This window comes from Galeopterus variegatus, unplaced genomic scaffold (genome assembly GCF_000696425.1).
Source record: "Galeopterus variegatus unplaced genomic scaffold, G_variegatus-3.0.2 Scaffold32, whole genome shotgun sequence".
Lineage (NCBI taxonomy): Eukaryota > Metazoa > Chordata > Mammalia > Dermoptera > Cynocephalidae > Galeopterus > Galeopterus variegatus.
In genome coordinates this window covers 382,901-396,500 of record NW_007726143.1, presented here as the reverse complement: position 1 = coordinate 396,500, position 13,600 = coordinate 382,901, and the positions used below count along the sequence as shown (strand labels likewise).

Here is a 13,600-nt window from a genome sequence, read left to right as displayed (position 1 = left end):
CGGCAGCCGCCGCCGCCCAAGGCTACGGCGCCTTCCTGCCCTACGCCGCGGAGCTGCCTATCTTCCCGCAGCTGGTAAGAGCCCAAGGAGCCGGGGAAGGGGGAGGTGAGCCCGCTGGAGTAGACTTGCGGGGTCCGGGCCGGGAGGGTGGAGGCGGCAACCGCTGGGGCTCACCCGCGCTCCCTCCGCGCGTGTCCCCTTCCTTCTCCATGTGCGTACAGGGCGCGCAGTATGAACTGAAGGACAGCCCCGGGGTGCAGCATCCGGCCGCGACCACCGCGTTTCCCCACCCGCACCCCGCCTTCTACCCATACGGCCAGTACCAGTTCGGGGACCCGTCCCGTCCCAAGAACGCCACCCGGGAGAGCACCAGCACGCTCAAGGCCTGGCTCAACGAGCACCGCAAGAATCCCTACCCCACCAAGGGCGAGAAGATCATGCTGGCCATCATCACCAAGATGACCCTCGCCCAGGTGTCCACCTGGTTCGCCAACGCGCGCCGGCGCCTCAAGAAGGAGAACAAGATGACGTGGGCGCCCCGCAGCCGCACCGACGAGGAGGGCAACGCTTACGGGAGCGAGCGCGAGGAGGAGGAGGACGAGGAGGACGAGGAGGACGGCAAACGCGAGCTGGAGCTGGAGGAGGAGGAGCTCGGGGGGGAGGAGGAGGACCCGGGGGGCGAGGGCCTGGCCCACGACGACGAGGACGAGGAGATCGATCTGGAGAACTTAGACGGCGCGGCCGCCGGGCCTGAGCTGGCCCTGGCTGGTGAGGCGCGCAGGGACGGCGACCTCGGCCTGGGACCCATTTCGGACTCCAAAACTAGCGACTCGGAAGACAGCTCCGAGGGCTTGGAGNGCTCCCCCAGCCCTGCAGCTCTCTCCGGCCGCCGCCGCCGCGGCTCACAGACTCGTCTCGGCGCCGCTGGGCAAGTTCCCCGCTTGGACCAACCGGCCGTTTCCAGGCCCACCGTCTGGCACGCGCCAGCACCCGCACCCGCTCTCCCTGCTCGGTTCGGCCCGTCCGCACCTGCTGGGACTTCCCGGAGCCGCTGGCCACCCGGCTGCCGCTGCCGCCTTCGCTCGGCCTGCGGAGCCGGAAAGCGGGACAGGTGACTGCTGAGCGTAGGGCGTGGGGGGAGGGGTGTGCTCTGCGGGTCGCGCCCGGGCTGGCGGGAATGGCCAGGGCACTTACCTTCCCGCTGCCGCCCCCCGCGGCCCTGGGCGTCTGAACCGAGCGCTCTAAAGGCCCCCTTTTTTCCTCCCCTACTTCCCTTAGATCGCTGTAGTGCCTTGGAAGTGGAGAAAAAGTTACTCAAGACAGCTTTCCAGCCCGTGCCCAGGCGGTAAGAGACCCCCGAGGTTGGGGGGCTGGGGGGACTGGCAGGCGAGGGGAGGAAAGAAAGAGCGCTGAGCCAAAAGCACAGCCTTTTGCCCAGGAACGTTTTTTTAAAAGGGGGTCAAACTCATTCCTCCGTCGTTCCCGCGGGCCTAGAGACAACTGGACAGTCCCGGCCCAGGCACCCGGGGCGCGGCCCGCAGGTAGAGCGCTGGGGAATCCGGAGCCTGGTCAGCCCAATAGGCCCCTGGAGCAGGTGGCAGCCCTGTGATGCCCACCTCCTTCCAGTCCCGGATCACAGTTAAACCTGAACACAAACATCTACAGCTAGACATAGTTTTGCATTGAGACACCTCGCTGCCCCAGCCCCAGCCCCAGGCAGGATCTCACCGCCCTAGGCAGCCTCCGCACCCCTAAATCTATCTCACCCCCTTTTCTATTACTGTCTTTCTTTTTCAGGCCCCAGAACCACCTGGACGCCGCTCTGGTGTTATCGGCTCTCTCCTCGTCCTAGTTCTTTTTTATTTTTTTTTAATCGTTGTAATAATTGTAAAAAAAAAAAAAAATCGCTCTGTATAGTTATAACTTGTAAGCATGCCCGTGTATGAATAATACCTAAAAAGAAAACTAAACAAAAAAAGAAAGAAAAAGAAATGAAACCAGTCACTCTCAGCCCTCCCCAAGTCGCTTCTGTGCCGCCCCACATTAGCCGCGTTAGTGAGGTGTGTTTGTTTTGTTGATTTTAGGGGATGGACTTTCAGTGAGAATAAGTGTGTCTGACTTTTTTTGTATATACGGGAAAATGTACATATGTGTGAACCAAATTGTACAAGAAAGTATCTATTTTTGGCTAAATAAATGAGCTGTTGCCACTTTGACTATAACTCGCCCGTCTGTCCCCAGATAGGATCTGTTTGGTGGGTTTGATTTTGGTTTGCTTTGGTTTATTTCGGTTCACCTCCCTACCGCCCTTGTTTGAAGAGTCTCCCGAATCAGCAGGAAAGGACGAGAGAGGAATCGGGACCAGGACTGTATGGTCAGAGGACAACGCAGATGTGCCCGGGCTCCCGAGAGAAGGTGGAGGAGACAGGTGGGAAACCGGGCCGAGATTCCTTACCAGGAGCTGGGAAACTGGGCCCAACCCGCAGGTTCATAGGAGCAACTGCGGGTCTTGGGGCCTTCGCTGGTGACAAAGTAAAAAGACTTAGAGAAGGATCTGGACGCAGAGGGGTCTCATCACTCCTCTGCCCCATTCTTTGGTAGGCACAACTGAGGTTTCCTCAGTCTTGTTGTAGGGGCTGTGCAAGCCCAGCTTTAAGCCCTTCCAACCGTAATGCACGCCTTACTGATGCAATGGGGGATGGGGGTGGAGAAGGGAGCCCTAGGGGTGCACATCTTTCCCTCTTGGTGACTGTGGGACTGTGACCAGCTCGAATTGAGAGTTGGGACGCCCAGGTCCTAGCGGCATTTGTGCGTCTTGGCCCTCCAGTGGATTTTCCCTAAGCGCCCTGCAAGAGGCAGCTTTCTGAGGTCCCCGCGCTGAGGTTAGGGGGGTCGGGCCGCTGCACCTTTCAGCCAGAATTCCGGCTCCGGGCGGGCCGGGGGAGGGAGCCAGGAAATTTGGGGCTGGAGCTCCCTCTACAGGACAAAAGGGACGCTGGGCGCCTCGCCTTCACGGCCTCTGCAGCCCAGCCGGGCGTCGCGCCCCTCTGCGCCCTCTTTTTTCCTCTTCGGTCCGCCAGCCAGTGTTGCCCAACTTCGACTCGAAGAGGCTGTACGGAATTCTTGGGAGAGTGGCGCCGCGGGGCACGAAAGGGGGGCACCTTTTGTGCACCCCCCTCCCCACCTTCGTAAATTTGCATGGTGGCCAGATGCCGGGTGTTTGACCCGCACGGTGGAGTTTGTGACAATCTCACGGGCCCCTGGGGAGGTTTGGGAAGAGCTCGCACACCCGAAGCCACGGAACGAGACAGTATAACATTATACACCTTCGAGGCTCTGCGGGAGCGGAGGGGAGACGGTCCAGGACGGGTCCACGCGGGCACCGCTGCCAGAGCCGCGCCCCTGGGGACTCCCGCTGACGCTGGGGCGTTGCGGAGCGGTGGCGTCCCAGGGGCGAGTGGGGTGGGGTCTGTGGACCGCGGTGTCAGTCTGCGGGCGCACCAAGGGCTGGTGAAGCCAGGGCGGACTCCCGGCAAGGACGTTCCGCAGCTGGGGCTCGCTCCTCCAGCCCCTTCCTCAGAGGCCTGAGATGTTTCCACAGCTTTCTTCCCCCCACCCCTTTGTTAACGGTGTTTCTGGGGGTCGGGCTTCTTCCCAGGTCGCAGGCGCAGACTGGGGTTCCACTCCGGCCCTGCGCAGAGCACCCCGAGACGCGGAGCCTACTCGGCCCCGCGGTGAGAGGACTTCAGCTGCCTCTGCCTTGAACCTGAGGCCAGGACCCCAGGGCCAGGGCGGAGGCCTCTGGTTAGCACAATGAATATCTTTACAAGGTCAACACCCCTGATACCTCACAGCTCTTGCCTCACAAGCTTAACTGTGGCAGATCCCGCTCCCTACTTACATCCTGTGAAACCCTGGGCAGATAATTTACTTATCTGTGCCCTCATTTCCTCATTTGCAAAATGGGAATGCTGATGCCTACCAAACCGGGTGGTTGGAGGATGACACAAACTTGTCCAGTGCTCACACGGGGCAGGTGGGCATAAACAACCCTGCTCATAAAGTTATATTCCAGAATCTCAAACCCCACTTCTCAAACTCCCAGCAATATTCTGTCCCACCCCCTCCCATCGGCTATAAAAGTAAGGCACCTAGGGGTGCACATCCTTCCACAATCAGCCATCTCCAGATCCTCTGCAACCCCAGCTCAGCCCAGGGGGGAAGGAAACTCGCCAGGCAGGGGCACAGCAGGGGGAAGGCTTCCGTGATAACAAAAGTTAGGCAGCCTTTCCACACCGACACCCACCCAGAGAGGAGAAAATGGATCTGTTCAGAGGGAGATGCGCAGGGTGAGGCCAGGCAGAGCATGGAGAGGGCAGATTGCAGGTCCCTGGATCTGTCTTCACTGAAGACCCCAGGGTTTAGTCACCTTTTCATCCCAGCACATTCCAAGGATAATGGTCCTGGGATGAGACCAGTTCTGCCCCAGCTGAAAGCACAGGTACTGTGCAGGTACCAGGAGAGAGCTGGCATCGACCTGGGAGCAGCTCCACGTGTTTATTTCCTCTCTTACCCCATAGAACACATGAGCCTTTGAGCTGGCCCCAAAGTGACCCCAATAAGATAACCTAATCAAGTTTTTAAAAAAAGGATCTCATAGCTTTTCAGCTAAAAAGGGGAAGAGCAGACAGCTCCCCTTGGTGGCTCTTTCATTTCACCAGGGAGTAAATTATCATTTCTTCATCCTCCTCCCAGGACCTCTTCCCTGAGCCCTCACCTTATCTCCCTCCTCTCAGGCATCCCAGGAACTGCCTCCATTCCTTATTGTGGGTCCCTAAAATCTAAAAGGGAAACGGGGGGGGGGAGAGAATATGGGAATCTCATCCCTGGTCCTGATGAAGGTTCAATTAGAAATAAAATATGTCAATCACTCTGCCTGGAAGGGGTTCCTGCTGTCGGGGCTGGTTACGCAAAGCGCTCCAAGGTGTGTGGGGATAATCAGTTAGGTCAGAGACAGGAGTGTGTAGCCCTGCTTCACCCATTATCTGCATAGAGCTGGGGTGGGAGGGCGGGGAGGGTACATCCCAGGGCCAGGGAGCCAGAGGAGAATAAAATGATTTCCCGAAGTGATTGCCCACCTCTGGGACTGGCACACGAATGGTTTCCAATCGAATTGCTTTTTGGGGGAGTACAAGGAGGAGGAAGTGGGGTCAGCCAGAAGACAACATGCACACATGGCAGGCCAGAGGGCTAGTGCAGTGGCAGCCACTCACCTGTTGCAGGTGAGGAGTGAAGAGAGGGCAGGGCCCCACCTACTGGGCTGGTGTTCTCCGGGCACCAGGTGGGCAGGCAGGCCCAAAGGCTCCACACTATGTTAGGCCTGCCTGAGTTTTGAAAGGTTAGCCAGAGGGATTAAAGACTCTGTTAAGAATTGGATATAAGCTTTCTGTTTGGGGTTTTGGGGAGTTTCTGCCGGGGATTTGCTTTGGAAATAATTATTTGTATCTTTCTAGAAATGTCCTCTACATCCTAAAATTTCTCCTTGATTGCATGTACCCTCCACCCCCACTGAATGAAAATGGGCAGTTGGAGGTGTGTAAAAATTTTCTGTGGTCAGCTAACTCCAACTTAAGTTGGGGCAAGTCTCCTGCTCTCTCTAGGTCACTCACTTTCAACATCTGTGAAATGGAGGGGACTGGATTAGATGAATTTATCCAAACTTTCTTACAAATCCAACTTTGTCTAGGATTAGGCACAAAGGAAAGAACTGTGGGTCCAAAGATAATTATGGGGGTGAGGGAGCCGCATAACATCTCTGGATACTGCCTCCTGATCCCAGTGGGCCACTGTCACCTGATCCAGCCAGCCAGCATGATCACATTAAAAATGTCCATCTATTGTGTGACCAACCTAGCTTTGATGCAGCTGCTGCTTCTCTCTAAAGGGTCTCCAGCCCCTCCAAAGGCCATCCTGATCATCTGGATTGAGGCACCATAAAGGCATCTCTTCCTGGAGCGGGGGCATAGCTGGAAGACATCTTATGAGCACAGCAGTGGTTCTCAATCAGGCAGGTTTTTCTCCCCAAAACACCCCACCCTGGGGACATTTGACAATGTCTGGAGACATTTTTGATTGCCACGAATAGGGCGGGAGTGCTACTGACATCTTGTGGGTAGAGGCCAGGGATGCTCTAAAGGCACAGGACAATCCACCAGAAAGAATCATCTGGTCTAAAATGTGAACAGTGCTGAGGCTGAGAAACTGCAGGGCGGAGTTGGGGAGAGGTGTCTGGGTCAGCCACAGTAAGTATTTTCTCCCAGAAACCACAGCTTTGTTAAGAGAAACATTAAAACATAGTGCTAAGTGGAGCGTTTTTGTTCTTTAAAAACTTTTGGCCCTGGAAGGGGGAAGTAGGGGTGAGACAGAGCAAACAGGAAACTATGCAAGCCTGGGAAAAAGAAAGAGTGGGTCTTGACTCAGCCTAGTGCCCTGGAACCCCTGGAGCTGGAACCTTCTGGGGTGACAGGAAGGCAAGTCAAAGAGGGTACGTGTCTGGAAAGCTGTGGCCTTTCTCCCTTGGGTATTTATGTCAGGAGCAGGTTACAGGAAGGTTCTCACAGATAAAAGCTTAACTCGTGTGGTTTTTGCTTCATAATTACCACCACCCTCAGCGGCTGCCAGCCCTTCTGTGCACATAAATGCATCTATTTATTTACTTGGTTATTTTACCCCAGTGTGTGTGTGTGTGTGTGTGTGTCACCCATGTCAGGGAGCAGGAGGGAGACAAAGGCAGGGTAAGGTCTTACTCTGGGGCCCGGCCGGCCAGGACGGGAAGGCTGTGATTTCATGGCTTTTGTGCTGGGTGGTGAGCCCTGCATTCTCTCACTGCACTAGGCTGCTAACAAGTGGGCCCACAGCCCTCCGGGGCCTTTGGAGTGCACTCATCTGAGAGATTGTGCTTTTCTCAGCCGCTCAGATTTATTTTGCCAAAGTTACAGGGCAATTATGGAAATGCGCCCTTTGAAGCTGCGCTGATTTCTCTTTATTTTCTTCTCCCTGACAAAGCAGAGCTTCCCTGCCTCTGTGGGCCTCTCTCTCTCTCTCCCTCCACCCCATCCCTTTCCTCTCTCTTTTTTCCTGATAATCATTAAATGGCAGAATTTCCAGGGGTAATGTGAAAAAAAACCTTATAAACGAGGATAAAAATGTGTGTAGATTAAAATAACACTATTATTATTTTAACATTATATTTTTGTGGGTTTTTCTTTTTTTAAATAGGATTTTGATGGCCAGGAAGGAAGAAATGGATTAATGATAGCAAGAGACAGACACCTCCTGCCCGGCTTGGGTGTCCCTGAGGCCTGCAGCAGCCTGGCAGGCCCACCTGTTAGCAACACACTGGCCTGGCCACCTGAGGCTCCCGTGCTGCCCTGGAATCTGTAGCTGCACAAATTGCACAGAAGTGGTTGGCTCCCTTTCCTCACACCTTAGGAATAAGAGGCCAGACTGAAGAGAGCTGTGTTTTCTGGGCTTTGTACATTGTCTAGCACTGTGGCATGGAATCTGGAGGGCCTGTGTGAACCAGCCCCACCAATTTCTCTCCTCCCGCCCCACTTTGCCTGACGCTGGGATGTTGAGGAAAAGTGTCTGACCCCAGATGGTGTTGACTCGGTGCTGCGGAGGTCCGTGGAGGGAGAGGCTTGGTGTCGGGGCCTCAGTTTCTATTTTTTAGAGTGGCTTTGAAGTTGTCTTTGTCCATATTTTTGTTTGCTCCTTCCTTCCTCCCTTCCTGTCTCTGGAGTGAATCGCTCATTATCTGTGGACAAACACCGACAGGAAGTCTTGTCACCTTCGGGAGCTGGGTGTTGGCCTCAGTGGCCTGTCCAGAGTGGAGGCCATTTTAGCTCTCGCTTCCTTGCCCTGTTTTTAAAAAATAAAATAAGATGGATTTAGCACTTTCCATGTATTTTATGTAATGATCGCAGTCCCCTCAGGGAAGGCATCATTATTATCTCCCTTTCACAGGTGAGGGCTCTAAGTGGGAGGGAGGGTGGGCAAGAGGGAGAGGGGGTGTAAAGAAACTTCTGGAAACATGGAACAATTTCCATGGAATGAAAAAAATGAAAACAGCATCCCATGTGGTATGCTACTGTCTGAATTAAAAGGGAGGTATATGTTTGTTGGTACAAGAAGCTGGTCAAAGTGGTGACCTCAGGGAAAGGACCTGGGCAGCTGGGGTCAAGAGCAGGAGAATATTTTTCACTGCATATTCTGTTGCTTCTTTTGAACCATGTCAGTGTGTTAGCTCTTCAAAAAGCTTCATTGCTTGTTTTTAAATAATTAAAATACATTTGGGGGAGGAGAGAGAGAAAGACAGATACCAACTTCTCTGGATCCCACAGCAGAGTTGGAAATGATCCATCCATTAGACACCCACAGATATTCCAGAAGCACCTGTATGTGCCGGACCATGCCCCGCAGGGGTGGTGGTCTGGGGGCACACCCTGGAATCAGACTGCCTCAGTTCAAATCCCAGCTCCATCACTCCCTAACTGTGTGACTTCAGGGTACTAACTGTACCTCTCTGAGCTTTGCTCCATCCTAAAGCAGAAAGAATGATTATAATATTACCTCCCTCCAAAGCTGTTGAGAGAATTGAGTTCATTCATACTAAGAACAGTGCATCATGCATAATGATTTGCCTCATGTGTAATAATTACCTAATAAATTACAAATATTATTTTTATTAATTACAACACCCCCCTAGGCAATAGGCATGATTGTCCCCATTTTAAAGATAGGTACATCCAAGTTAAGCCACTTGCTCCCCATGGCCAGTAATGAGTAGAGCAGCTTTCTGAGCCAGGCCTTTCTGATTCCTGCTCTCACAGGCACCCCCTGCACTGGAGTGCACTGCTGTTTCATGCATCTGGATTTGGAGCGGGGCACTCTGCAGCTGTGACTCCACTTTCTTACCACCCCACCCCTCTATCTGACCACATGATGTTCATGGGCCTGACACTGTCTTGCACAGGCCAAGATCATGGGCAGCCCCAGCACAGCAGCTGTCACTACATTCCACTCGCTTCCACTGCACAAGACAGAATGCAGGGGCATCTTAGGGGCTGCGTCAGAGGGATGACCTTGAATCAGTTGTCTTCTTGTTCATTTTTGTTAACTAAGTACAGGACAAGATGAGGCTCTCCATCACTATTTATAATTCCTTCTCATCTTCAGTTCTGGTGGAAGGGGACATTTCCTGCAAGAGGCCATCCATAGTAGCAGAAGAAAGGCTTGTTCTACTTCTAGATCTGTGCTGCTCAACCTGTGCTGTCTGGACCAACAGCATCAGCATCAACCTGAGAGTTTATTACAAGGTCAGACTCTCAGGCCCCTCCCAGGTCCACTGAGTCAGAATCTGCCCTTTCCTAGCAGCCTCTGGGTTATGCATGTGAATGTTAACATGTGAGAAACACTGGTCTAGATGCCCCTCTGTAGAACGTGTGGCCCCACCAGGATAGTAGTCAAGGAGGAAAGTACCAAGTGCCTACATGAGGCTGATTATGCCAAGACCAAAGGCATACTTTTCTTCTTTCTCCACCTTTAAATGGGCTTGTGCTTGGTTGTAACTCTGGGGTCCTCACAGTCACAGCCTCTACCCACATGCCCTTCAGATATTTCACAGCATAGTGACAGGGGAGGTATGGAATTAGAAAAATTTAGGACTTTATTAATAGTAACTGATTTCTTATTGCACTGGGGATCACAGCTGATCCCCACTAAACTCAGGTATGTCTCATGAAGAAGGAGGAAAAGAGAGAACAAGAGATGGAAGGAAGGAAGGAAGGAGGGAGGGAAGGAAAGGCAGGCCAGTCATTCCAGATGGGCCCAAAATAGGCAGAAGCTCTTGAGGGCAAGGGCTATCTCACTCACTTCTTCTTATTGATTGATTCATTCATTCATTCAACACTGTTTATCACTCAGGAAAATATAATGTGAACAAAATCCCTGCCCTCCAGAGCTTTCAGTCTACTGGAAACAAATAATTTAATAAAAACAACAATAATAATAACAGGTTGCATTTACCGGACTGTGAAGGATAAGAACAAGATGCTGTAAGCATGCGTAATGAAGAGGGACCTAACCTAGTTTGGGGTGGGGTGAAGGAGGAGGTGGGTATGGATATAGTTATGCATTTGTGTGCTGGGGTGCACAGAGGACACCTGTGACACAGTGGAAAAGAGGTCAGCTCTAGATCTGTGAACAACAGAGACCCAGTTCAAATGGCCTTTTCTTTTTTTTTTCTGACTGGTGAGGGGATCGCAACCCTCAGCACAGTGTGGTCTGCACCACGCTCAGCCAGTGAGCACACCAGCCATCCCTATATAAGATCCGAACCCGCAGCCTCAGCGCTACCAGCGCTGCACTCTCCTGAGTGAGCCATGGGGCCGGACCTCAAATGGCCTTTTCTAAAAAGGAATTTTATTGGTTCATGTAGCTGAGGGTGGAATAAATAATAATAATATCTAGCATTTACTGAGTACATATTATGTGCTAAGCACACGTTTTAACTCACTTAACCCTCACAAAGACCTTATGAGCTAGGTACTGAATGTAAAGCAGAAAGTGATCCAGGGCTGGGCCGGCCCGGTGGCGCACTGCTATAGTGCGCCGCTTGGGAAGCGCGGTGGCGCTCCCATCCGAGGGTTCAGATCCCACATACAGACCGGTTCCCGCTCACTGGCTGAGCGAGGTGTGGGCGCGACACCGAGGGTTGCAATTCCGTTGCTGGACACGAAAAAAAGACAAAAAAGGAAAAAAAAAAAAAAGAAAGAAAGTGATCCAGGGATTTGACAGCATTCATGCTTTCTTTTCTCATTTCAGCTTCTGCTTCAGTGCTGATCTTCTTAGACTCCTCCAGGTGGCAAGTGCACAGTCATCATTAACTCTGTGGCCATGACCTTACAGCCAGTGTTTCAGAGGGGAAAAAATGGTTTTGCTAGCCTAGTTTCAGCTGTAAAAATCCCAAGGAAGACCTCTCATTGGCTCAGCTTGGGTCATGTGAACATTGCTGGGCCAATCACAGTGGCCTGAGGGAGCGGCAGGAAGAAGCAGTTCCTTGGAGAAAGTAAGGGTGCTACTATCATAAAAAGCTGTAGGGGAGAATGTATCAGGCAGACACGATCAGTTGATGTCTACTCCACTGGAGGAGCAGTAGCAGGAGGGTACAGGACAGGTAAGGGAAGAGAGCTGTGGGGAGGTTTGGGAGGCAGGTAAGAAGGGAGAGTAATCAGGCATTCCCCAAAGGCCAGTCTTGCAGGACTGGTAATGGAGCAAAGGCTGAAATCCCAGTCTTCCCAAGTCTCCCATGCCCAGCCATCTCCATCTGATCATGTATTGGGATATGCATTGGATATACCACAGCTTCTCAAGCTTTCCCACCTGAGTATCCCTAAAAACAAAGGAGAACTTCTAGCCTGCAGTTAGACCCAAGGTGGCCCTCCAAAGTTCTCTTTTGTTTACATCTTACTCCACAATATTTTCCTGTATGTCTTGTGATAGAGGTAGTTTTTCCCTTAAAGATCTTCAAGTAAAATGGATGATTCAAGACATATATTTATCCTGTGGCCTTGATACCTGCTGGGATATTTTTGGGTACCATGGAGGTCTTGGTCCACCAATTCAAGAAGCTTGGGCACATAGGGTGGGCAAACATGGATCCTCATGGCACAAAGGTGGCAAAGGGCAGAAGGATGGCACTGGAGAGGAAGACTCTTGGGGACTCATGATTTTCTTTGCTTAAAGTCAGTAGAACTTTTGACCTTGACATTTCCCCTTCTCTCCATTGTTCCTCCATCTTTCTTCTCCATTCACACTTATACCTGAGCTGGGGGATGTATCTTGGGGCTAAGGGATGATCTTGCTGCTGGGTGCATCCCAGGGCCTAGTATTAGTAAGTACTCAATAAAATATTCAATGAATGTGGTGCGGTGCTGCTTTGGAATTCAGCCATAAACTTAGACTTTTCCTAAAAAATGTCTTTTAGGTCTTGAGGAAAGTCACTTGCAAATATTTCATAAAATAGGAATCATTAAATATTATATTATTATTATAAATATAATTTTGTAAAAATAGTTTAACAATTATCAAATATCATAACTGCTTAAATACAATGATAAAATGTAGTAAGTATAAAAGATGGTAAGATCTGCCCTTGGTTCAGATTTGCCACGTGGCACGGGTCTGGTACTGTGTTTTCATATACAAGGTCCGCGTGAGAGTATGGTTTGAAGGCAGCAGCCACTCTGTTTTTAGTTGTCCTGTATCCTCTCCCTTCCCCACCTGACACCCTCCCCCTCAAATATTAAGGCACATTTGTGACCATTTATGATGTAGCTAGTGAGGTTAGGGCTGGGGTGCCCTGTCATATGCTCTCACTGATTTTCCTAAGATGCTCCTTTTTTGTCTGCATAACGGTCAAGCCAGGAAGTTTCCTCACCAGGGTCTGTCCTCCTGGTGGGGTCCCTGACCTTCTGTGTCCTGGAATACAGCAGGAGAACAGGATGGCATGGCCCAGCTGGAAATAGTACTTGGGAAAAGGCCACAGACTCAACTGCTTGCTCCATGGCATGCAGAAAGGCCATTGCCAAAAATGTAATTATCCAGAAATGTGGAATGAAGACACTGCAGAAGAGGGGGGCTGAGCAGAAAGGGGGGATAGGGAGGGGGTAGAAGGGCTGGCAGAAGCAGAGCTGGTTCTGATGGATGGGCAGAGTCCCTCTCAGTGGCCTGGTGAGCTGTGACTGGAGAATAGGAGACACCAGGAACCAGGGCAGACGGATCTACAAACTAGAGGCTTCTAAGGAAATTGTCCTGATTATTCAACCTTTTCAGTAAAAAGAGAGGTCTGTTCCACCCTGCAAAATTGCAAATGGTCAAACTCACTTTGCAAAGGAAGCATCAGGCCATCTCACCTAGAGGGAAGAGGAGGGACCCACCCAGGTCTCTTCTGTTCATTCTGCATGAGTCACACCTCCTAATCTCCCTAGTCCTCAGAGGGGACATTTGTGATAGGAGCAAAAGATGGGCTACAAGTTTACCTGTGGAGATGCCACAGTGGAATATTCTCTTTTTGCAGCCTCAGATCTTCAGCTCAGAGGTTTCTGTGCAAGTGCTAAGCTCATTCTGTGTCAGGGTCCACTCTTGCTCCAGTCCTCACTGTCATGATACATAGAGAAAACTGGTGTTTCTCTTTACTCTAGCAATGCCTCCTCAAGGTATAATACATGATTATTAATGACAAATTATGGGACATCTCTGAATTGATACTAATATCTACAACCCTGAGAATGCATCATAATGCATACCAATGCATAGGTGTGACATTTGAAATATTTAACAACTAGGGCCTCACCTGCATCAGAACTGACAGGGTCCTCAGTTTATGCTACTATGCTAGGCATAGACAGGTCAGTTTATGAGTCATGAGAATGTTTATGATGTCCCAGGGAAGGGCCAGAGCAGAGAAGGGGACACTTGGGGATCTCAGGACAATACTATTTACCAACTGGCATGGAACTATTTCTATATTTTAAGAACA

General features: G+C 51.3%; 1 protein-coding gene across 1 annotated transcript in view; it reads left to right on the top strand.

Annotated features, from left to right (window-relative positions):
* IRX3 (iroquois homeobox 3) overlaps positions 1 to 2,222 on the top strand; it is a 4,912-nt gene extending 2,690 nt beyond the window's left edge. Inside the window, 5 exon segments of the mRNA XM_008570163.1 lie at positions 7 to 74; positions 222 to 857; positions 859 to 1,111; positions 1,279 to 1,345; positions 1,798 to 2,222. Of these exon segments, the coding sequence (XP_008568385.1) occupies positions 7 to 74; positions 222 to 857; positions 859 to 1,111; positions 1,279 to 1,345; positions 1,798 to 1,852 (1,079 nt within the window). The 3' untranslated portion in view covers positions 1,853 to 2,222.
* The last annotated feature ends 11,378 nt before the right edge of the window (positions 2,223 to 13,600 follow it).